At 34.7% G+C, this 26,454-nt stretch overlaps 1 protein-coding gene across 3 annotated transcripts in view; it reads right to left on the bottom strand.

Annotated features, from left to right (window-relative positions):
* The window catches only part of LOC140155184 (uncharacterized), a 256,145-nt gene that overhangs the window by 43,085 nt on the left and 186,606 nt on the right, over nucleotides 1-26,454 (bottom strand). For all 3 annotated transcript variants that reach the window (XM_072177919.1, XM_072177918.1, XM_072177920.1), the window contains exon 4: nucleotides 792-904. In XM_072177919.1, coding sequence (XP_072034020.1) covers nucleotides 792-904 — 113 coding nt within the window. The remainder of the gene's footprint in view (nucleotides 1-791; nucleotides 905-26,454) is intronic.

Below are 26,454 nucleotides of genomic sequence, written 5' to 3'. Positions count from 1 at the left end.
TCAATAAAGTCTTTAAGGATTTATCTTACAAATCATGTATCCGGTGGTATCATCTTGAAATAAGGCATCATAATCCATGCAAGATGGAAGATGACAGTATTTGTATTTATAAAGCTCCTTTTCACTTGGGAAATTGAATATCATTTTATCAAACTCCTCCTGTAGTTTTATTACTTTCTGTTCTGTTAAGATTATTTATCTTGGTCAAAGTATATAGGCTAAATGGCTAAAGGCCTATTCAGCAATTTGCTCATTCAGAAAATCATAAAAAACAAAAAAATTCAGTTTTTTCACAATTGTTCGTAGTATAGATGTGCTGACATAGTCTGCAAGTGGTTAAAGTGAAATTGGTGTATTGAAGATAAGATAGGACATTTTACATAAAAATGTAATTTCTTTACTTAAGGGATTGGATAGCAATGATTGCAGAGTATTTTTTTGTGGGACCTGAGAGCACATTAGACACATCAAATTGCGTTCTGAATGCGAGGAATGTCTTCTGATATCAATTTTTTTTTTTTAAATTTGTGATATAATACAAATTTTATGGCAAATTATTAAGAATTGATATTTTTGACATTTAACAGTCCTTAAAATCTAATGATACATACTTAAAGTTAAAAATCATGCAAATCATTGAACTCTGCCATGCACTGTCATAGTGCACGTTAGTAACCATTGGTTACTGTTCCAAGCCTGGGCTCATACACCTGTTCTGAATTTTGATATGCCATAGGTTTTGTGTTGTGATCGTTTCGATCAGTGGTTCGTAAGTGAGAAGTAAAACTTACATCCTTCACTGTTGCGTTTGTACAAGCTTCGGACTACCTTGGCACTACCAAACCTTCTGAAGCGTGACTTGATCTGACCATAGAACCATTCACAGGCTTGTGCTTGGAGCTCTCTGAAATAAACAAAAAGATAAATAAAATACTTAGATTAATGATAAATGCTTAATGAATAGGCCTAGTTATCACAATTCATAGAACAGATGCATCTGTAGGATTCTGATTCCTAATACCACAGATAAAAAAGGATTTGTCACTTACAAATCTTAAATATTTTGAATCTCCCTATAACATCCTTGGAACCCAATATGTGCCACTGAACTCCAAATCATGATGGAATCAGTTCAGGGTGCTAGCTACCCGTCCACCATACCTGTCATTGTGGACAGTCAGTTTGCTTCTGGGACAGGCAACATTAATGCTTGTGACATAATAATAAATTCTAAAAATAATGCTTGAATAAGTTCTGCGAACTCAAAACAAGACCAGACAAGTAAATCAAGGCTATGATAGCAATAGCTATAACTGACTGAACCCCTTGGAAGGGGCAGAGGTCAGGTTTATGTTTTCAGGGCCAAATTTTGCAAAGGCAGTTTTGGTGAAGCCACTTGTCAAATCCTAGCTAAGACCCATGGACAATTTCTTTACTTGCACTGCCCATACAGTAGCTTCAAGTTACATTTGTTTAATATGGTACTTGACATATCACAATTAAGAATGCCTGTATGTATTTTTTCTTTCATTATTGCAAATGCTCCGAAAGCATTTTCCATACTTGAATGATTTCCGGAATTAAGGATCATTTATTTTTTAAATTGACAACGCTTTATACATTGTTGATTTTATAATAACACAAAATGACAAGTGCAATAACCACACATTATATCATAATTTGGTAATGTCCACGGTGTATTATTAAACCTTCATTTTCAATGTCTCACCCACTCCATTCATTAGAGAAACCTTTCAATGTTTCATTTGGCATATGAATCAATCATCATGTCTCTCTCTTAAATTCACACAATATGATTTTCTTTTTGTCTATTAGGTTCTGTGTTCTTTGATTTTATTGAAGTAGTTGAGATTCTGTCATTGTAATATTGTACACTAGCTTTGGAATATACATCCACTCTCAGAAAAAAATTCAGAAAGGCCTTTAAAAAGAAGCCTTTTTGTCCTCTTATATGGAACCCTCAAGAAAAAATTCTTTAAACTGAAAGCCCTGCCACAGCAGGTCTGGGGTATACCAAACCTGCCTGGTTATCAAATTAATCAGTAACAAGGTTATTTCTGAATTTGACAGGTGATGCAAGAACATTAAAACATCAATTGGCATATCTGTCAAATTCAGAAATAACCTTGTCACTGATTAATTTGATAACCAGGCAGGTTTGGTTCACACCAGAAGAACTGCTCTGGCAGGGCTTCCTCTTTAAACTGAAAGAACCCTTTCAGGTTCTTTAAAAGGTTTTTTTAACCCTTTTTGGTTCATTAATGAACTGTTGAGGGTTTCATATAGAGGACAAATTTTACAACCTTTTTTCTGTGAGTGTATAAATTATAGATCCAAGGGTCACAAGCTGACTTGGTTTTGTTCGGTGCTATTATATGTTAGTTAGCCACATACTCAAACCATTTCCCCGTAACTCGTAAACTAAAGTTTTGACTGAAATGTGCAAATATTAATTTCAATTATCGCAGGCCAACATGGAGACAGGCACACAAGTATTCAAACATTAGCTTTGTTCTCACAGTTTGTAAGCTTTCATCATAAAGGTCTGCCTGTAAATAACATCCATTCAGCTGGATGCATTCAAGATCTAAGAATGACTAACCGACTCATTCAACAAAGAGTGCCCTCGATGAGATCTCATTTTATTTATTGTACAAGATCTTCTATCACACCGAATGACAACTCTTTAGTCACTTCCTGTTCCATGACCATTACCAGCCCAAGCTGAACAAATACGTCTGCCACTGCAATGGGCATGAAAACGTGATCTTAGCAATGTTTGGTCATTTAGTGATGCTATCAGCAGTAGATGGGATTCACTAATAAACTACCTGGCTGTGACTGGCCATCAAATAGCAAAATACTCAGCCAGGGTCTTCTTGCCTTGCTATTACGCAAACACACACACATCCTATGACTGATTTAACTGATATTAATGCAAGTACTTAATATGGATGCAATCTAACATAGAGGGTTATTGCAATTTACTCAAACAAACATTGGATGTTTTGTTGCTTTGTTTTGGTTTCAAAACTCTATAGTGTCAGTGTCTTCCAAATGGGCGCGAATTGACTTCAAGTAGCCTACTAGTGAAGTGAACAGTAAGAAGTGAATTCTTGAAAATGAATACAAAGTTTTTACTGTGGAGGCTGTAAGATAATAAGATAATTCACTCATCGGATCTTGTGGCACTTGATAGATATGTGAGAAAATAGAGTAAAGCTTATTCTACCAGTTTTTGGCCTTGACATTGTTACAAGACCAACAGAACTTGGGGTACACTATTTGAAATCCTTGACAGATTGTCTCTGTCAGCATGTTGCTACTGAGCAAATGGTTGATGGGTAATACAAGGTAATGCAATATAAATCATCAACCACCTTTTGAGGTAGTTAATAGTGAGTTATACAGGGATGTAAATGGGCAACATATCCATTCCTGAAAATCCATCTTGTCCTTGGACAGGTGGCCGAGGGTATTGAACATTTAGGGGGTTTGTCGGGGAATAAGCTGCAGGTTATCACCTCTCCTTAAAAGTTTTTGGCTCTTTTTATGACAAAATATCAGCATCCAATTCTGGAAATGCAAAAACAAAAACAAAAAATTCTTTACATTTCGGGATTTGTTTTGGCCAAATTTCTGGAATTCCTGTAATTCCCATTATCATCTCTGGTAATACACAGTGATGAGCCCAGTGGAAACAGTACCGGTGAGGATTTAGTGGTAACACCAAGAAGTCACTTAAACTGTAACAAATTACAGCACAAGTGATCAAAATTTGAAGGTCTCAGAACTTTCGTCCTCCCCACTATAGACCACTTGACATCATCGTTTATCAACAAAGGCGAGGGACTGGTATATCGATATGTTTGAACGAACCGCTACACTGTTCAATGGCTTTCTTGTACTATAAGAAATGTGGTGGGCAATTTAAAATGCATGTGTCCTAGCTGAGCAAACTAAGATATGTATACACACATTGCAGGGCAAAGAACAATGGAAATCGCCATAATTCTCACACATACTGCCGGGCAATGACGTCACAAGTCAAGTAGTCTTTATACATGGGCAGTGAACCATTACCCTGCATTTGCAGCACAGAAGAAATGGCCCGGCTGACTGTGAGAGGATTAAAAATGCAAGGGAATAAAAGAGTGGTAATTTGAGGTGCTCAGTATAAACACGCCCTTTGTACCAAGAAGCTGTCAAAAAGGTTATTATATGGTTAAGTGCCACCTTAAGCTGTGGTTAAATGCCACCTTAAGCTGTCTAAAAGAAATGCATCTCCTGCAGTAAAGCGGCGCTTCAGACTCCGTGTTATGCGTACAATATTGTATGTACAATACTTTTAAATGACGATCAAAAAGTATTACACGTGCAATAAATAGTATGCACCGGGAAAATATATATTTTGCTACAATCATAGGTTGCTTAATTGATACGGAGTTGCCAAATTTCTAAGAGTTCTAAATTTAGTGAGTGCACTGAATGATGAACATCTTTTAATGTCTTCTTGTATTCAACCATGGTAGGTATCATAATACCTACCATGATTCAACTATACTTGAATTATTATATAATCAATGGGCACCTTTTAAAGTTATAAATAATACGTCAGTATTAATACTAATATTAATAATATTTAAATTGTAATAATAATATAAATGGCACATTCAGATCTTATTTATTTATTTATAGATTTATCTATTTAGGCCTATTTATTTATTTATTTATTTATTTATTTATTTATTTATTTATTTATTTATTTATTTATTTATTTATTTATTTATTTATTTATTTATTTATTTATTTATTTATTGATTGATTGATTGATTGATTGATTGATTGATTGATTGATTGATTGATTGATAACTGATTGATTAATTGATTTAGAGATTCATTTATACTGATATTTAGTCATATATTGATTTAGAAAGTATTATTTGTAGGCCTTTGTATTTATTCTGGTTCTGATTTTATTGATACTGATATTTTTGTTAATTTTTTTAAAGCTTTGGCATAGCATTCGTTACATTATAACACGCTGTGTTATGAATTTGCAACACCTTTTTACATATTGATATCGTTGAGGCATGTTATGATAGGCCTACTTATGATCATCACAATACATCCATAAACGTGTTAATGCAGTAACCGGTAGCGTTAGGGGCACGGAAGCCCCCCCATTGATCTGAAATATTAGAAAATCCCATAGGAAAACTGCAGAAACGGCTTGTGCCCCTCCCCCTCATCAGAACCGGATGCGACGCCTTCTATACTTTTTCATTCATTAATTATAGGCGTATTAATAGTAATGCGTTGAGTTTTTAAAAAGTAATATCCTCCTTTTTTTCTTTCTTTTTGAAATGACATACGGTACTTGTTACAAAAACAAATCAGCATGAAAAACATTTTTTTTTTCGTCAGAGGCAGATATTTGGCCTATTCAGTGTCATAAAGCTACAAAATAGACGATCTTTTAAAATCATTTTTAAATGGCTATTTATTTTTCAACCTTATTGTTTGTATTTGTAATGTTCACACAATCTGAACATGTGCTTGTAGGACAACGATTTTGAATTAAACATGTTAATTGTGATATTTTAATTCCCTAGAACACCACAGTTAAGCGTCCAAAATTGTAAGTGGGTTTTCTTTTATTTAACCTCATTATTTCGCTAAAATTACTCGAAAACCGTCCTAAGAGTTGTTGTTACTAATAAACATTTCATAATTTTGGGCAAAGGATAGCCAAATAGTTGACCGAAATCGTATATTTGCACCAATATTTGACTGAAATCGTATATTAACATTACGCCCCTTCGTGGCTTTATTGCAAGCCAAAGTGTGAAACGAGATTACTTGAAATATATATTTCAGAGTTGAGGTTGAAAGAGTTTCAACCCCACGAATATATTTCTGAAATATGTCTCTCTGATTGGTTGATGGTCAAGAGGATTACGGCATCCTCAAAGCCTCTTGCTGTAATTCTCTAATCGATATCTATTATAGGACCGATCTTCTGAAATCCATACAACCGTGTCAAATGAAATAGTCTCGAATCATAATTGTTACGATGCAACGTTGATACGTCAGATTTGAATTTTATTAAAAATAGGCATAAATCACTTTGAACAGGTTGAATGCTGGCAAAAGTAGATAAAATAACTATGGGTCGAATTTACATTAATCAGTGTCCTGGGGCCAGGATAACATTTAGGACTCCTTGAATTCTAAAACAATACTTCGCCAAATGTCCTTGCTTTCATTTTCTCATTTAATTTGTTTTAATTTTAATTAATTTCTTTATCCACTGGCTCTCTGGTAAATCCGGTATTGCCAAATATTTCTTGTCCATTACCCGTGTTAATCTATTTATTTATTAAAATGAACCATCTATTAAATTCCTATAATACAATGTATAGGCCTAGTGTATTTGATAACAAATTTGTTTTTATTTTTGATTGGAATTTGGGTTCCATTACACGATTTCATAATAAGATATGTTTGGGCATGGCGGAATTAGTATATGATTAAAATAGACATACTCTTAGGCCCCCTTTTTTAATGTTTGTAGGCCTACATTATTGATATCAATATTTATGTACAAAATGTAAAAGAATGTATATATATTTGATTGTTTTGTAAACATTAAATTTGATGTTTACTCATAATTATGTCTGGAAAGTCAGGGAAAAACTAAGGAGTATCGGTATTTAGTTTCCTGGGAAAGTGGATCAGATGAGCAGTGAGTAAAACATTTGCCCTAAATCTTTATTTGATTTTTATTGTTTTATGAATTTATTAGGGCTACTGGTAAAGTGCAGAAAAAACCTCCAAACGCACTCTCGGATTTTTCATCTGCAGCAGTAGAAATTTCTCTTGCATAGATTTTCTGGTGACCTCGCTTGGATTTAGCAAACAATGAACCGTCAGGGTTATAGCGCGTTATTTAATCTGATTGAACTCAAATGCGTAGCACGTATATTTATTGCACGTGTAATACTTTTTGGCGTCACGAAAAGTATTGTACATACAATATTATGCGTACAATCACGGAGTCTGAAGCTAGCCTAAGCCACCAAAGATTTTCCACTAGATTAGAAGATCCGGGCTGCTAAGCACATGCAACCAAATGATGGAAGAAAATCATAAAATCATTACAGACAAATTATATCAAGGCTTATGCATTTTTAAATCCTTCAATTCTTAAGTGTCTGAAACTAGAAAATCAAACTTCATCATAATTCCAGTTAACTTGGCAGCATTTAATAACTATACAGTGACCTATAAATCATACATGTCTCGCTGACTCTAATCCAGCGAATTAGGTAAATATCAAATGAAAGTTATGAATCATTAAACACAATTTGATCGCCAATTTATTATTCTTGTTTATAAATAACTCTATGCCATAGTGACGGTGAATAATATTGCATCGGCATATTGGAAGGCTCTGGAAATCTTGGTAATGGTGCTATTTGCCTGCTAAGGAATGGTGCTTACAAAAATATTTAAATCTCTATGACACAGGCCCAATAACACAAGTAGGTCAAACAGCGTGCAGGCTTGCAAGATGGCAAAATGTTTGTAATTTGAGCGTAAATTTTTATATACAGGAAACCACCTTTTGAATAGGTTTTTGTCATTTGAATGAATTCTTGCATACTACGTGGACATTTGTGATGTGATCAAGCAAAATGAGTCTGATATCAGGAATATTGATTTTAAGATTTAGCCAATAATAGTATTCATCCAGAGTATTCAACTTCCTTGTTTTTTATCGTTCTGAGCAACACTAAAATGGCCACTAAAATCTGGAACCGTAAGTCTAATCATGATGCAGTTTTTAGCAAAATACAGTGAGCCAAAAAATTAAGGTACCAGTTGTGTTCACCCCTGTATATCCTAAATAAAGACAAGTATGTCAAAATTAAAACAAGCAGCCAATACCTATACCCTTTAGCTCTGATTTAAGACCTTATTTGTTGAAATTGGTTGAGAATTAAAGAAACGGTGATCTAAAACCTAATGAAGAAACAAAATCAAAAGTTGCACTTTTGTGTTCTAATCAATGAAAGCGTGACGCTAGTTTTAACGTACTAATCAATTTACAGCGCTAGTTCTCTTGTTCGCGAACGCTTTGTGTACAAATCAATAGGGCTTGCAATGGAGCAAACTGCAACTTTTAAATTGGCATCTTCCTTGGGTATTTAGATTGTCGTTTTTTTTTATTTCTAGAACAATTTTAACAAATGAGGTCTTAAATTCAAGCCAAAAGGTGCAGCTATTGGCTGTTGGTTCCAATTATGACATATTTGTCTTTGTTTAGAATATACAGGGGGTGAACATAACTGGTACCTTAATTTTTTGGCTTACTGTAAAGCTCCACCAACGATGGCATATGTAATTAGATTGAAAACTGAATTTTGATTTTAATTGACATCAGACTCATTTTGGCTTGATCGGATCACATTTTCTTTTCCTTATTGTAAAGCAAACAATGACTTTGTGCATGAAAGATTTGGCAAATTTTGCAAGTAGTATGCCACATATCATAGATATTTGTTTTTGCTACCCCAAAGAAATATAACAAACTCCCAAAGAATTATGCCTTAAAAATAGGATTCTATTCAAATCCACAAAATGTGGTTTTACAGATTATTAGATTGTTTAGTGTGTTTGTTTGATTTCCCCCTAGTTACATTTCACTACAAACTTATTTTGGGCATCCCTGGCTTATTATAGTATAGTCATTTCTTACACACAACCAGTATGCACTGAATTGGATGCATCACTATCTTATTTAAAAGGCCTCTAATTCATGATACAGTCTTGATGAGAGAGGCACAAGAATAACATGAAACCGTGGTCCACTCCCTAGCCATGGGATCCACAAACAATCTACTTACAGACTTATCCTGAACCTTTGCTTACACTGCCATCACAGAACAACTCCCATGGATATTTCTGAGAATTTTAATTCTCTATACTCGGTTCAGCTTGTAAAAGGCAAATTTTATTTTTGGTTTTGTTACTGTGCATCAATGAAGTTCCAACTTACGCTTGTGTGAATTCACAAAAGTGCACGTCAGTCTTAGAACAATCAAATCGCACTCGGTGTAGGTGTCGTGCCCACCTGCGTGTACACCATTCTATCAATCCAATTTCTGAGAACATTTTGCATGGGTGCTCTCTACGCTACATCAAGCTGCATTGGGAGATTCCAGTTGAAATTCATACACTCCTAGATGGAAGGCATGACTTAATCTTCCAAACAGGGAGTGTGAATTTCAAGTGGGGTAATCGGAATGGGTGACTCCATTTGAAATCTACACCCCCTGTGTGGGATATTAAGGCCATGTTTTCCATTGGGGTGTATGGATTTAAACTGGAATAGCACATTACTTTTCTCTGAGTTATACTGTAACCACTTCTAGCAGATGGTGGAATTGTGAAATTACATCCTTAGAACTTTTCATTCTGTGCTAATTTACTAAAACAGTAAAACTTTGAATCTGAGGCGGGTGGTGTTTGCACTCAAATATCGAGACAGATAAAGCTGACACACAACAGGAATGGTATGGGCTCTGTAAGGCAGATTCCAAGGCTTAATATGTGACGTGTCATGTCAAAAGGAGACACTTTTGGGCAGGTTATCAATTTTGAGGTTTTTACATATCTTAGATATAGAGATATTTTGCTCCATAATGCCGTTTTCCCCAATGAAATCAGACATTCCTAAGAGAAGATATTGAGTTCGTAAGTTATGGTATTATAAAATGGGAAATTGAGATATCGGCCTTTAAAAATATTATTGACAGTGTCGAGAGTAGGAATTACCTTGAAAAATGTCTCAAAAAATACAAGATGCCAGTTATATTCTGGTCTGAAACTATCAGACAATAATTTAAACATTATTAACATCACAAATTCGCAACAAACCAAAGTTGTGAAAAAAATCACCCCAGGCAGATTTTTGGCTTTTTCTCCATTTACGATCCTGCCCAAAAGTGTCTCCTTTTGACATGACACGTCACATATAAGGGGTGTCACATTTCTGCCCCATGTGCATGATTTTTCTCAGGAGGGGAAAATTGCCCAAAATCTTTGATTTGATTTAGTTTTGGCGGAAATATATATGGGATCATTGGCTCAATTCCTATAAATTCAATGTAGGTCTATACATTAACAAGTTCACTGCAGTTCTTAGATTTTGAGTTGAAGAAGTACACTGCAGTTTGGCTAAACTGACAAACATGGTTCTTGCCATCCCTCTTGCCTTAAAGTTGTCATTTCCAGAATCTAATACAACCCCTAAGCAGCTTTAATTCCTCCTTATATTGGCAGCCGACAAATTGGCTTTGAATGAACTTAATTCACAAAGCTGCCATTTTGATTGGCTGGGAACAATCTCAAGATGAATGCTAGTTCTAATAATAGTAAACTCTTGGCTCAAAGGGCTAATTATCTTCCTGAGTTCAAACTACTTATCCTTATTCCTACATCCATAACATGCTCATCTATCAAGGCACAGTTCTTTAACCTCAATACAATTGCACATTCATTGAATGACCTTTGAAAATTTGGGTACAAAAACTCGTACTCTGAAACTTGAGGTCAAATTTTGCACAATGATTGTTTAATTGAGGTTATTGAACTATGCCATTGGGATGAGGCCATTGTGGTATATACATTGTAGTGTAGGGAGCAATTTTAGATAACGGATGTACTTTCTATCCTCCTCACCTGTCTTTGTTATTTCTGATGTAATTTTCTAGTCTGTATACTCCTTGACAAGGAATGGAAGACATTTTCTCAAATACTCGTCAAACTCAGCTTCATTTTGATAGCCTTGGGCTGTGCGTACAGCTCACTCAATTCCGTCTACCTTACAGTATCTTGCTTATTTTCAACCAAATTTACTTTTTTTAAACGACTAAACCCGATGCAGAGTATGTTTGGTAAAAAAGTATGTGATTATTGATTTGTATTGAAAATTCATATAGCAGGTTTCCAGTGAAATGAAGTCTCCGTGAATAAATAAAAAGTTTTTTAATAAGTATGATTTTACACAGTGCCTATACCTGAAGTACATTTTACAGATAGAGAGAGGAGGGAAGAGAGAAAGATAGGAAAGAGAGAGGCGAGAGCAAGAGAAAGAGACGAGAGGGAGGAAGAGAGGAGGGGAATAGAGAGAATAGGAGGGGAAGAGAGAGGAAGATAGAAAGAAGACACTCTAAAGTTAGAAAAGAGTAAAGGAACAAGTGACAGCAAGAAAAGAGGGAAAGAGGAAAAACAGAGGAAGCGCAATAATACCCCAGAGAAGTTTTAGCAAAAAATCACTTGCACTATCTCCCTGGAATCCAAATCGGAATTAGTTTGTGACTTACACTTGTTGCCGAGTTGCTCTCTAAGAAAAATACGACACAATGATTCAGTTCTTATAAATTCATGAAGAATGAAACTAAAGAATTTGCAGGCCTGCAGGTGATATTTGCAACTCTATAGCGATGAATAAACCATGCATGACATGATGCTGCAGTATCGTCATATTTCTTGGAATATTTTTTTCAACTTTATTCTTATTTCTTGGTTGGAATAAGGAAATTTGATTAGGATTTGATGAAAAGAATTCATAACCTTCTGAGTTTCTTGGCAGATAGAGCATCTTTGCATTTCTAGGACTGTTTTCCTTTTGGGATGAAATTCAACATTAACAGAATATGTAAACTATATGTGAGGCTTTTCAGGGAGCACAGTAAAATTAGTATACTGCAAACATGTATCATGTGGGTGATGAGAAAGCAAAAAGGGCTATTCCAGATGAAATCCATACCCCCTATGGAAGATATGACCTTAATCTTCCACACTTGAAATTCACACCCCCTGTGTATGAGATTAAGGTCATGTCTTCCATAAGGGGTGTATGGATTTCAACAGGAATAGCCCAATGCTAATTGGATCATCTGAATCAGGTACTATAGACCTGTAACACAATAGATGAATCTTTACTAAAACATTACAGTAGATATTGCAAATCGTGTGGTATGAAATCGATTCTTAAAAATACTAATTTAATTTAATTTACCTACTTCTGAGATATCTTGCACACAGAAGAAAACCTCTATTTAAAATCCACACTACCCCTGTGGAAGATTTTGAAGGAGTATGAATTTCAAATGGAATGAACACATTAAGCAGCTCCATTTGTATTTCATACAACCTCTAGGAAAGATTCAACCTGAATCTTCCACAGAGTGAGGGCGAGTTTCAAATGGAGCTGCCTAATGTGTTCATTCCATTTGAAATTCCTACTCCACCTGTGGAAGATATTTCCAAAATCTTGCACAGGGGTAGTGTGGAATTTAAATTGAATAGCCCATTACACCAAAATTGGCTGGTTGCATAGACTTACATGGTAAAATTGATTTCAACATGCTACACATGCAAGTTTAAGAGACAAAACAGTTTTCTTTTCTTAACTTAAGAAATCCTACATTATTGCTAAGTGTGATGATTTGACACAACTTAGGCAGTATTTCAAGGGATATATTTGGTACACTAGTAGTACAATTTGAACTTAACTTTATTGATTGCTTCTAAAGGTGTCTAAGACACCGACCACCTGCTCTATACAAAAATACACCAGCATCCATATAAATGCCTTGTACAGGGTCTTGTCTTATACTATGTACCGTTTAAGGGAAGTTGCCTGAGATATTTTACTATGTATTGAAACTGAGTAAGATTTTGAAAGTCACTTTTAATTAATTGATTATCAAGCACAAATCATGTGGTTTTATTTAAAACAAACTCATATTAACCATAAAAAGGAATTAATACAGCCGTCTCTCAACACTCGATATTCAAAATTCCTGGGCACCAAAATTGTCCAGTCCAATGACATTTCATAAATACAATGAACACTGACAGCAATTGAGCACAAATAACCATGACGTCATTGCACTAGACAATTTCAGCGCGGGGATTTTGAATATCGCGTGTAGAGAGCCGCTGTCTTTAATTCATTTTTATAGTCAACATGAGTTTGTTTTAAATAAAACCATGTGATTTGTGCTTGATAATTATTTCCTTAACATATCAGGCATAATGTTGTGATTGCCGGAGACATCCTTTAAAAAAGATAAGGACGCATGACACATATTATATTTCTTTCACTCTCTTTCGCTAACCCTCTCTGTGTCTCTACTTATATTGAATGTGCTACCTAAAATAAACCTGATTAGACCAATTAGTTCAAGCTCTGAAAGATGTGTTATAAATTGATGAACTTGTCTGCATGTGCTATGATGGCTAACTAAGCCCCAGTATTAGCACTAGCACATACTTTGATTAATTAATTCAGATATAGAATGTCATCATGCAATTTTAATATTCAGAAACATTTACAAGCCATGATGTGACTCCTTCTCAATGGGCTATTCCAGTTAAAATCAACACTCCCCCTGTCAAAGATTTTGGAAATATCCTCCCCCTGTATTATGACTTCACCTATATCTTCCACAACTGGAGTGAGTATTTCAAACGGAAGTTACCCAACTGTCTATTCTATTCTATTCGAAACTCATACTCCCTCTGTGGAGGACTTTAGCTTAATCTTCCACAGGGGTAGTGTGGATTTTAAATGGAATAGCCCAATAAGAGATGGGCTGCAAGTGTGTGATTGTATTGATTTCATCACAACTTGAAATGCCAAGTTGGAATCGGTTCATTATGTTGAAGAAAATGTGTACTACATTATTATGCTGGAAAATGTCTATGTATTTTTAATCAAGAGTTTAACGTTTTACTTATCGGCAACACAAATCAATGAACTGTCATGATATTTCGCATGACATTTATCAATTTTATTCACATGCTTAAAACAACTGACTGATTTGCTTGTACAAATATGTATATTCTTTTGCCGCAGCTTATCCACAGACTGAAGCATGGCTTATTAGTTGTCAAAATAACTCCCACCAATGTTAAAACAACAGTGTTGTGCATGATGGAGAGTTTTAACGGATTTGCTCAAGTATAAAAACTGTCAAACCTTATCAAGATTAGCTTTGACTTCTGCAGGCAAAATGATCAGGAGTTGTGCATGGATAGGATGTCCGTCATTTGGGATGGCTCTGAAAAGAGCTGGTCATAGTAGCTACCCCTTACCCACTGATCTTCTATACATAAGATTGCTCCTCATCTCTTGAAAAAAATGGAAACCTTTTCAAGATTAGTTCTGACTTCTGCAAGCAAAATGATCAGGAGTTTATATGTGTATAGGATGTCCCTCATTTGGGGTGACTCTGAAAAGAGCTGGTTATAGTAGCCCACTGATCTGAAAAAATGGACAGAGAAATTGTACATTTGAAGAGCCATACATAAGCTTACACATATATGTAAAGATCTTTACACAAGTGATTATTTCAAAAGAGTAAGTGGAATAGTGTGGAACAGGGCTGCTTCTGCTTTTCACACACTTTCTTCAAGAAGCAGGTCTTGTTCCACACTATTCCATTTACTCACAGATTTCTTGTGTTGGGTGCCAATTATTGGGCCGTGAATATGGTCCAGGAAGCTGTCCCATGTCAGTGCATTTTGCTGTTGTGTCAGTTAGACAGCTGTTTGGTTACTGACCAGTGTTTAGAGTAGAACATTGAAGTAATCCAGTGTGGAACTTTTGTTCATTTTTATGGACAGGATTTTAAGATATGATCTTGTGAAAAATTATAAGTTTCTTTTTGAGGCCAGTTTATATAATCCAGTCCCATGAGTCCCACAATGAGACTACATAAATTACTTAAATCAATCCAGTAACACAGCTATATTCCCACACAAGTCCAGGTTTACAAAATGCTTACTACAAGCACCAGTCTAACCTTCTTGAAATGCAGCTACAAGCATCATGAGCACAGGTCATCTGTAATTTCTGTTACATCATAATCTAATGTTTCTTAAATTGGTCCGAAAGCAAAATATTTAGATACTCTAGAATCCCTTTAAGGGCTGGGGTATGAGCGACCTTGAAGTACAGGTACCTGGAGAAGGGAAGCAACGAGTTACCCCAAATCACAGCGACAGGTAGTGACTGGGCCATCGAGGGCTAAAATATATTTATTTTGGAAGGTTCGTGTTTGTTTTAAATTTTGGGGCGTTTTTCCAAAATTTCATATTTTTGGCGATATTTCAAAAAAGCGACATGCCAAAGACAAATCTTTTGCACATACTTAGTTATTGCTAATACAACTCTTTTCTGCATACCTACGTTACAATTCGTTGTGGTGATTTAGTAATATTATAAATTTTGTGACTGCATTTTTGCGTTTTCGATGCGATTTTAGGCTTACCGTGATTTAACGTTGATATCTGGTATTGCTCCTTTTATAATTTTACTTTGACCGTCGGCTTTTGTAAATAACAGAATGTAGATTGGCTCTGAATAAGTATCGTAGTCCTCTTGGTGGGTTTTTTCATGATATAATTAGTTTGTATTTGCATGTAACAACCCAAAATCGACCTCTGAATTCGGGGATGAATGCTGTTTCCGGAATACCTGTGGACTCAAACAAGTGCACGAGTGGCGACTATGGTTTTATACTTCCCGCATTCATGATTGCGTCAACGCCTAATAATATACTTCTTTGTATAGGTTGAGTGTAGATTGTATAAAAAAAAATTGGTTACATGTCAATGACCATTAACTTCAGGGATAGATCCTTTGCACGCCTTTCTATCATGCAGTATCTTTACCCACAGACATGTGCCAATATTGCGCAACGTTAAAGGTTAATATATCTTTTTTGACATGGGGAAGACTGTGTGCTTCTATGGCCGAGTGGTCTAAGGCATTGTGGTTTCTTAGTTGCTGTTCTCAGTGTCGCTTGTTCGAATCCGAAAGCGTCTGTTTCTTTTTCTTATCGCCAATTTATTTTTCCAGCGTAGGTCCTTGAAAAACTAATTTATAATTTCTTTTTGTATTATTTATTTATTTATTTATTTATTTATTTATTTATTTATTTATTTATTTATTTATTTATTTATTTATTTTATTTTATTTATTTATTTAATGACGTTTTGGGGCTCGAGAGAACGGACACATTTATTTATTTGTTTATTTGTTTATTTATTTATTTATTTATTTATTTATTTATTTATTTATTTATTTATTTATTTATTTATTTATTTATTTATTTTATTTTATTTATTTATTTAATAGCGTTTTGGGGCTCGAGAGAACGGACACATTTATTTATTTGTTTATTTGTTTGTTTGTTTATTTATTTATTTATTTATTTATTTATTTATTTATTTATTTATTTATTTATTTATTTATTTATTTATTTATTTATTTATTTATTTATTTATTTATTTATTTATTTATTTATTTATTTATTTATTTATTTATTTATTTATTTATTTATTTATTTATTTTTCGATTGATTATTTGATGATTGAGTGAGCAGATTTATCGATTGCTACTTTAGTTGTGGGACTTCTATTAGAGTTTGAATGACATCATTACATTAGTATTGATTTTTCCGTGAAACATTATCAAGAATTAATATCACAGGTTTTATTGCAGATAGGAAGTTGGCTTAGTGATACTATCTGTTGATTCAGAACCGGAAGGTGCGGGTTCGATTCCCACCTATGTCTATTTTTTAAAGACTTGGAAAATTACTGCAGTAAGTTTGTTTGGCGCGCGATCTCAGTTATTCATTTTCTGATGGCTGTGCCTCTTACAGGCACCCTCCCTCTGGAATCCAAACCACGGTTCGCTCATAACACCTCCCTTAAGCAACTATTGTGCAGGTTACCTGAAATAGGTAACCTTGATGATATCTACCTCTGATGGGATTAGATGCATATTGCATTATATATGCAGTTCATTTTACTTTGGGTTTCATAACACAAAAGATCACTTCAGATAAGGCATACATTGTCTCAAAAACAAGTGAACAAAGATAAGAAATGTAGATAGTCAATGGATATTTCAAATTTAGAACTAAAAGGTCATACTACTTTGAAGTAGAAGTATTTTATTATCATCAAAGACAGAATTAAAAGACTAGTTTGCGTCTGACGTGAACTGTCAATCAAACTCAGGCATGGTTCGTTTACGAATGCCATGATGTTGAGTTTCTGAATACTGCGGTAAAACAGTGTGGCTTATGGTTAATTTTACACTTTCAAATATACAAATAATCTCAAAAGGTAGGTCTTAGTAATATAGGAATCTTTCTTTCCTGATGGCACCATGTCAACAATGCCTATAAATATTGCTGCTTTTTGCTATGTTAAAAGTACCATATTTTTTTTCTCTGATTAGCACCAGATGAATCAACTTTCCTTCTTGCTACTAACTAATCAAGGGTCATGGGGAGTTTGGTTGACAGTGATGTCAGCCGCAAACCTTTAAATTCTGTCTTTGATTATAGGAGAAATTTGGATTGGTAAACCCAGAATGATTAATAATCTGAGTCATAGATAATTTAACATTTCATATAAAAAAATTTGGGTAACCTTTGATGTTCTAAAGTTTGGTAGTTTGTTTCAATAGCTGTTTCAAACAGCCGGTCACATACTAATATGTGATGCGATCAAGCAAAATCAGTCGGAACTCGGAAATATTGATTTTGAGATAAAGGAAATATTTCCTTTTGTTTTGGAAACTTATTAGTCGCTCATAGCTTTGGAACTAGTTGATCAATTTCAATAGGGGTTACTGCACAATGTACCTTTGTAAATTCTTTTCACTATCATATAAGAAAAATCTAAATTTAATATTTCTAAGTTCCGACTGATTTTGCTTTATCGTATCACATATCTCCATGAGGTTTCAAATTCGCGCTTCTGTAATTAACCACAAAAAGCAAAAGTGTGAAAAACAAACCTCCCAAAAGTCCCACTTTATAGGAAAGGATAGAAGACGAATATTATTATATTACTTTTAAAATAATAAAATATTAAAATTCATTCTATTGATTTTAAAAAATAGAATCAATTTTCACACTTGTAGGTATAGAATTTTGGATTTGTTGCAGAATTATTCATTTTTTCACACTTATTTCTATTAACTGGTGTGAAAATGGCAACTTGATAAAATGTTAGTATAGAGCATAGATTGCATAAGAAAATATGCGATTAGTGAATTCAAAAAAGACAAAACAACAAATTTCCCAAACCAAAATATAATCATAAATAATAACCTCACTTCACAGTACCATCATGTTTACTTCTATGTCTGATGTACATTCAAGCACTAGCACAGTTAATATGTTCCCATAAACATATTCAGCCATCTGCAAATTTGTCTGGTAGATTACCAAACGACCTTGAAATAGTCCTGGGATCGATGGGCACAGTGTGGGATTCATTTCATTTATTTTATTCTTCAATCAAGTGATGGTGTTTTCAAGGTGGCAATTTAATTACACCTTTCACATGAGAGATCCATGAATAAGTCGGCTGATTGAATATAAATTCAAATAAGTCTCATTTACATGTTACATGCTAAAGTAAATATACATTCTAATTTGATTGTAATTAACTTATTGGACTATATTTAGAGATGTTAGTTATATAGATTCATTTATTCCCAATTAATTGTAAGATGTCTCATTTAAGATTGATCTATTATGCTATCTGCTGGAGATGTGTTATTACAGATTTATCTATCATGCTATCTACTGAAGATGTGATATTTTTTATTGTGCTATCTACTGAAGATGTATTATTACAGATTTATTTATCATGCTGTCTACTGAAGATGTATTATTTTAGATTGTGCTATCTACTGAAGATGTATTATTACAAATTTTTCTATTATGCTGTCTACTGAAGATGTTATTTTGGATTGTGCTCTCTACTGAAGAAATGTTACTTTAGAGATATATTTATTGTGCTATCTACTGAAGAAATGTTACTTTAGAGATATATTTATTGTGCTATCTACTGAAGATGTTTTATTTTAGAGATATATTTATCATGCTACCTACTGAAGATGTGTTACTTTAGAGATATATTTATTATGCTATCTACTGAAGAAGTGTATTTTAGAGATATATCTATCGTGCTATCTACTGAAGATGTGCCAGCATACCCAGGAGCGCACATACACTGACACCCCACACCTCAGTAAAAATGACCTCCGGAGTCACTGGCCTCATCCTCCTCTCTCCTCATCAATGGCTCTCATATTCCTTACCCCCAGATGAGTTACACTGATGACTTTATACCTAACCAACCAAGTTTCACAGACATGTAATACAACTGACCCTGACATGACAGAATCACTCAAACGTGTGATGGGATTGGAAAGAAATTACGCTGCCTCACGTTTTACTGGCCACCAAGTAATGGCAGCATGAAAATGATTATATCAGTCACCGAAAGAAATAAAGCAATGTATTCTCACATTACACAGTACAGAATAAGGATTCTCTAAAGTTGTAAGACAATTATTGATCAAAAAAAAAAAAAATTTTGGAAATACTTTTGGGGTTTGATAAGTGCAGCAAGTATCAAGATCAGGAACTCAATCAAGTCAATTCAACCATTTTTATGTTAAGAGCTTGTATCTTTTATAAAGTCCTTTACATCAAAAGTAGTACTACCAACATGTTCCAAAATTTGTAGGAACAGGTTACATATATGTGACACGATCAAGGGAAATGAGTCGCATGTCGCTAATATTGATTTTGAGATATTGACAAAGAAAGTGTTCAATTTCTTTTGTTTTACATCAATTTTTCAGTGATTGATAAATTGACGTAACTACGCAAAGGAAATTCGTATCAACATGGGGTTTTCAGTTTCGGAAACTCTAAATGTCCTCTTTAGGAACCTACGTAAAACTCATTTTCGACCAGGGTCGACATGTGACTCATTCCCCTTGATCATGTCACATATATTTGCTCTTATGATGCATGGTGAATCATGATCATATTGGAAAATGATTGACATTACACACAAATTAATCAAATTTACCAACACAAACATTTTATGTCAATTCAATTAACCAACAAATAACAATGTGACAGGATGACGAATCATATAAAGTCCTTATTACTAAGAACTGAAATTGTCACTAAATTGATCAAATTTATAAAGAATTATAAACATTTTACATCAATATAAATTAACCAACAAGCAACCATGGCACAGAATGATGAACGATATGATGTCTTTCTTGTCAATCTTTTACCACTAACACAATCATAATTATGACTAAGCAATTACGCAAATCTTGGAATTGGCTAGATTCATGACAAGGATACGACCACTAGGTTAAACAAACTGTTCTAAATGCATTTATATTTTGTCCCAAGCTACAGTACAACCAGGATGTAGCCTACTCAATGTTCTCAGTATAAAGGAGTATGCATTCACATTTCATTTGTTTGTATTGGTTCGTTCGTTCGTTTTTTGTTCGTTCATTCATTCATTCATAGCAAAGGTATCATTCATTAACAGAATGTCTTTACAGTGACTTCAAGGTTCATTGCAGTTTGGCTGTAATTGATAATGTTGTGTTAATTCAGTGTCTTCACTGCCTTATGCATTAACAATTTTAATTAAATAGTCCATTAATTTACAGCTAATATTATATAGCTATAGAATAGCTACATGTTCAATGCTCTGCATGCTGGCCATAGCCATCAACATAAAAAGTCCCAAATTTTGAAATATTTTCTCAAAATATCAAGAGCTACCTCAAGAACCACTGAACCAATATCAGGCTTGTTTGTGCTCATTTTAATGCATTTTTCATGCTGATACCAAATATGGACATGAAAATGCACAATTCTGAAATTTTTGAATTTTTAAAGAAAAATTGCAACTGCGTCTGCAGTTGACACCCGTGTAGAGAGGGTTAACAGAATATGCCACTTGATGTGCCTTCAGGTTTGACGTACATATTTTAGACTCTAAATCTCAAAAAACGAATGAAAAAAGTGTATTAAATATTCAAATTGCAACGATTATCATGGGATCAAGCCAACATTTCAAATTTCACTTGACTTGTAATTTTATATGAACATTAATACCCTTAACATCTTTAATTTCTCACCAATCTTTGAACAATACAATATATGTCAAGTTTTTCTTCACACCATCATACAACCATGTGGACTCGTTAACTTGTTTTGGCATTTGTCGGCTTGTGTATTCTCTGCCCTATGAATTAATAATTGGCTATCTATTCTTAATGGATGCATATGTGTAAAAACAGACGCTTGCATTAACAAGTCAAATTACAATGCTATCAAACAAAGTTGGTTATCAAGAAGGTGATGTGACCTATTACCCTAACCACCAGCAACATCCATGAGAAGAGGGGAGAAAGATGGAGAGATACACATTGGTTGTTAGAATAGGCATTATGTGATATGCTCGTATACTTAAATATACTTATAGTGCATAATAAATGTTAAAATAAATGTTGGTATTTATACAGCGCCTTTCACATGTGTACATATACCAAAGCGCTTTACATTTATTCCGCTGCGTCGTTAGAATATGTCAGTTGCCATACAATGCCCAAGGCATGCTCATACCTTTGGGCGGCGCCAATGGACAGTATTCATAACAGCTCCCCATTTCACACCTGGGTGGAGAGGAGTAATCGAGATAAAGTGCCTTACTCAAGGGCACAACACGATGCCGGGGCTCGAACCCGCAACCTTCCGATTATGAGTCGTAGCCCGTTCCGCTCGGCCACCGTGCTCCCTAATACAAAAATATTAACCTGTGATAGTTGCCACTTGGTATCTATTTATTTCTAATATATTCATGATGTTATATTCCGCCATATGTAACTACACTTTCTCATTTGAGAGATTGGGGAGGGGTAAACAAAGATTAATCAGAAGGGCTCTGTCCTATTCATTATTTCCAATACTAATCAATAGAAATGATCAATGTACCCTTGCAAAATTGCATATGGTTCAACAGTTTCATTTTAAGTTTTTGCTGTTGAAGCAGTGGCGTAACTAGGGGGAAAGGGGGAGGGGGAAACGTGCCCCGGGCGCTACCACTAGGGGGCGCCAAATCGGCCTCACTTAAAAAAATATTGTATGATGCCAATTTATTTTAATATCATAATGCCGATGCCATTGCCACACCCCCACGTCTAAGATATTCTCGGGTGGGGGTAGGAGGCTGGAGCACCAATTTTGTTTCTTGCCCCGGGCGCTACCACCCCTAGTTACGCCACTGTGTTAAAGCCATGTGAAATTTGCTATTTGCCATCATTTGAACCACCTTTTTACCTTGAAACCACTACAATCATTCTGAATTGCTAATTATCATGATAGAATTTTTTTAAATCTTTAACGGCAGCTATTACCTACAAATTTCTTCCATTTCCATGCCCATCTATGTAAGTCATTGACCCTCAGAAATTGTCACACCTCAGCCTTGTCAAGTAATACATGAAGCAGTAGTAAAGACTACAGATCTGTTTTAAGCATCCCCACTAGTACTGAAGATGCTATATGAGACACCTTGGAGTATCCCCAGAGTGTTGGAAGAAATAATGAAGTAGTGGTGTGCCCCTTCATTTTATGCTTCAATATATAGTGACTTGATACCTTGTGCTTTTTTATAACAAATTATTTGGGTCATTGAGTGTAGTGTCAGGATAGATTGTTTTATAATATTCATAATTAAAGTTTGTTTAGTTTGTACTTGGCAAAATTATTTGGTTTTTGTTACTGTGCGCGTCAATAAAGTCCAAACTTACACTCACATAAATTCACATAAGCACGTGCCAGTCATGCATTATGCAATGCGCAACCAGCGAAAGTGCTGCGCCCAATTGTGTGCATGCGTTCTATATCAGTACACGGACGTTACGAGTCTTATTTTTTTCGCCAATTATAAGTTACAGTATCATATTCAAAGAAATCATAAAAGAGAAGTAATTCATTGGTAGAACACCAGCTTTGTCACCTTCACCCTTTTTAAGATGAGCAAACCATTGTAATTAACTCTTGTGAAGGTGGCTTGGGAATAGTTCTTTGAACTATGTTTCTTTGCTACAAAGCAAGCAAGCAAGCAAGCAAGCAAGCAAGCAAGCAAGAAAGAAAGAAAGAAAGAAAGAAAGAAAGAAAGAAAGAAAGAAAGAAAGAAAGAAAGAAAGAAAGAAAGAAAGAAAGAAAGAAAGAAAGAAAGAAAGAAAGAAAAGAAGAAAGAGAAAGAAAGAACAAAAAAGGAAAGAAAGAACAAAAAAGGAAAGAAAAAGAAAGAAATAGAGAAAGAAAGAACAAACAAATGAAAGAATGGAACAAACAAACAAAAGAATGGAAGAATAAAAGAAAGAATGAAAGAAAGAAAGAAAGAACAAACAAAAGAACAAAAGAAAGAAAGAATAAACAAACAAAAGAATGAAAGAAAGAAAGAAAGAAACAAACAAACAAACAAACAGACAAAGAAAGGAAGAAAGAAAGAAAGAAATGAATAAACTATTTTGAAATCAACACTTCAAGTTCAGATTTTCAGTTATTTCACCTTTGCACTTCTCAATACATTACATCATTACTCAGTTTCCAGGCCTTTTTCATTAACAAAAACAAAATGAAATGGCCACACTTTCAAAAGTGGATACAGTCACTAAACACACTCTCATATAACCAAACCAAATTACAACTCCGTCCGATAAGGTGGCATCTTGCATATGTCAAGTATTGTCAGAAACACAACCTTCAATTAATGGTAATTGTGACAGATTTTACACTTCCAAACCTTGCGGGCACAGACGAAAGATACACAAAAGTTAACTTGTTTAAAACATCCACACATATTCCAAAATAAATACTCGGCACATACTTCAACAGTATAGTGATGTTGCGAATTAGGAAGTAGCCATTAATGGAGAATGTTCAAATTTCAAGAGTCAGAATGGGTCAGATGCAGCATCCCTACTTACCGTAAGGAATCTAAATTGGAAGCTTAACAGATAGTAACTTATTAGAATTTACCTGATTATGATAGTGTTAGTCTTATTATTATAAGTCAGCTATTTCAGAAAAATGCAATGTTTCTTAAAATATCAAGAGCTATTTCTAGAACCACATAACCAAAACTAGGCTTATTTGTACTCACATTGATGCATTTTTCATGCTGATTCCAAATATGGTCATGAAAATTTATATTTCTGAATTTCTGAATTTTAAAATAAAATTTGAAACTTGTTATACCATCATCATTGTCAGCAGCAGTAGCAACAGCAGCAGTAGCAACATCCTGGGAGCAGTAGCAACAGCAGCAGTAGCAACAGCAGCAGTAGCAACAGCAGCAGTAGCAACAGCAGCAGTAGCAACAGCAGCAGCAGCAACAGCAGCAGTTGCAACAGCAGCAGTAGCAACAGCAGCAGTTGCAACAGCAGCAGTAGCAACAGCAGCAGTAGCAACAGCATCATCATCTTCTTCTTCATTTCATCTACATCTTCATTCTCATAAATACATTTCTAATAAACTTCCAGATGGGCTTCCAGGTTAAATAAAGTTCAGTCACATAAGCATATGAATATCTGATGCAACAATTTCAATCATGTGTGCACACACATTTTTATCAAATGGTATTATGTTTCATTTGAATCAAACAAGCTTCAGAAATAAGCATATTGCAACTGAAATTCAAGCTAAGGGCCTCTGTACACTTTTTATTTGATGTTGAATATTTGATGCAACATGTATTTGTAATCCAATCTTTATTTTTATTTCCAATCAATGTTTAATTTCTGATAATTCTATAATTTTATTCTTAAGAAGGTAAAAATGAAATGAAATAGATTAAATAACAAATACTCATTTTATACCATACCATTTATATACAACGCACCAGAAAAGGATTTAATATTTTATTTATTATGCATTTATTATTTATTTATTTATTTATTATTTCAATGTCCCACAGAACTTGTACATCTATCGGGAATTAAACTTTTGTTATGCTAAATAGCCTTCCAAATTTTGCGTGTTGAAGGTCAGGGTCTACATACATCAATGGACATCAAAAGAGCTAGACTGTTCTCTGTGTCAAACAATGACACAGAATTTCTGGCACACATATGTATAACAATTCTGTAATGTTATCGAACAAATATTCTACATCAAATATTTGAAGTATACATGGCCCTTTACTCTGCAGAAGAATTAGAGAGAAAAAACCCAACATAATGTATGGCTGCTGTTATGCTGCAAAATTGCTCTTTTATTTCCACAAGATGAAATATGGTTTCCCTGTTAAGTCCCTCATCCTTCCACCTTTTGTCATTAGTACACCTGTTCCCAGTGGTGATACATGACCTGTATTACCATTAAGATCTTAAAAAGGTTGCTTTTCCCTGTTTGATAACAACTTAAATTACTATGTGTGTGTTTGGAATAAGTCAACAGTGTTTATCAAAGCTGCTTTGTGCCTGTTTAAGGGGACCCACCATCTTCCTTTCATGTCTGGCTTCAGTTGTGTCATTCTTCACTATTGATTTCATGATAGAAGCATATGCAGGCCAGGTTAGTTGTGAGGTCATCCAGAGGTTGGTTTATTGCGAAGGGGAAGGTTGCTTTGAATCCTTGCATTTCTGTACTTTTAACTTGTGGAGATTAAGAAGGTTTAAAAAGCTTCTTCTTTGGGTTTGTGAAGTCCACAGTTCTTACCTAGTACATGCTTTGGTTTAGGTTAGTGTGATGTGGAGTGGTATGGTGTGGTATGATGTGGTGTGGCATGGTTTGGTGTGGTGTGGTATTATGATGTGATGTGATGTGGAATGGTATGTCATGGTGCAGTGTGATGTGGTGTGGTATGTAGAGTTATGGTATGTTGTGGTATATGGTAATGGTTTGGTGTGGTATTGTATGATGTGGTGTGGTATGATGTGGTGTGGTGAGGTGCTCTGTCATGCACTTGGTACAAAGTGATGTCTACAGTAGATTGCACAATACATACATTTTCAATATACATAGCACAATGCATAATACATCTTCAGTAGATAGCACAATGTGATATGATGCAGTATTATGTAATGTGCTGTGGAGTGAGTAGTGTGATGTAATTTGTGGAGTGGTGTAATGTGATGCAGAGTGGTGCAATATGGTTTAAAGTGGTGTGGAGTGCTGTGGTGGTGTGTGGTCTGATAGTGTGCTTCCCAGGGTCAAAGCAGGGGGCCGCCAAAACGAAGGGGCGGCGGGAAGAAGAAGGGGCGGCAAACAGAAAATTAGTAAAGAAAAAAGGGCGGAAAATGTGAAAAAATTGTACTATACATCAAAATGTGTTGCTTTTGGGGTGGTAGCGCCTTTTTTTTTTTTTTTTTTTTTTTTTGCTCTTTCACTTTTTCAAACGACCGTAAAAAAAATTGGGGCAACCTTTTCGGGCTGTTGAGGAAGGGGCGGCAAAATCGGATTTTCTTCAGCCCCCCGGGGA

Source organism: Amphiura filiformis, chromosome 6, assembly GCF_039555335.1.
Source record: "Amphiura filiformis chromosome 6, Afil_fr2py, whole genome shotgun sequence".
In the NCBI taxonomy this organism is placed as follows: domain Eukaryota; kingdom Metazoa; phylum Echinodermata; class Ophiuroidea; order Amphilepidida; family Amphiuridae; genus Amphiura; species Amphiura filiformis.
This window is presented reverse-complemented; position numbering and strand designations above follow the sequence as displayed.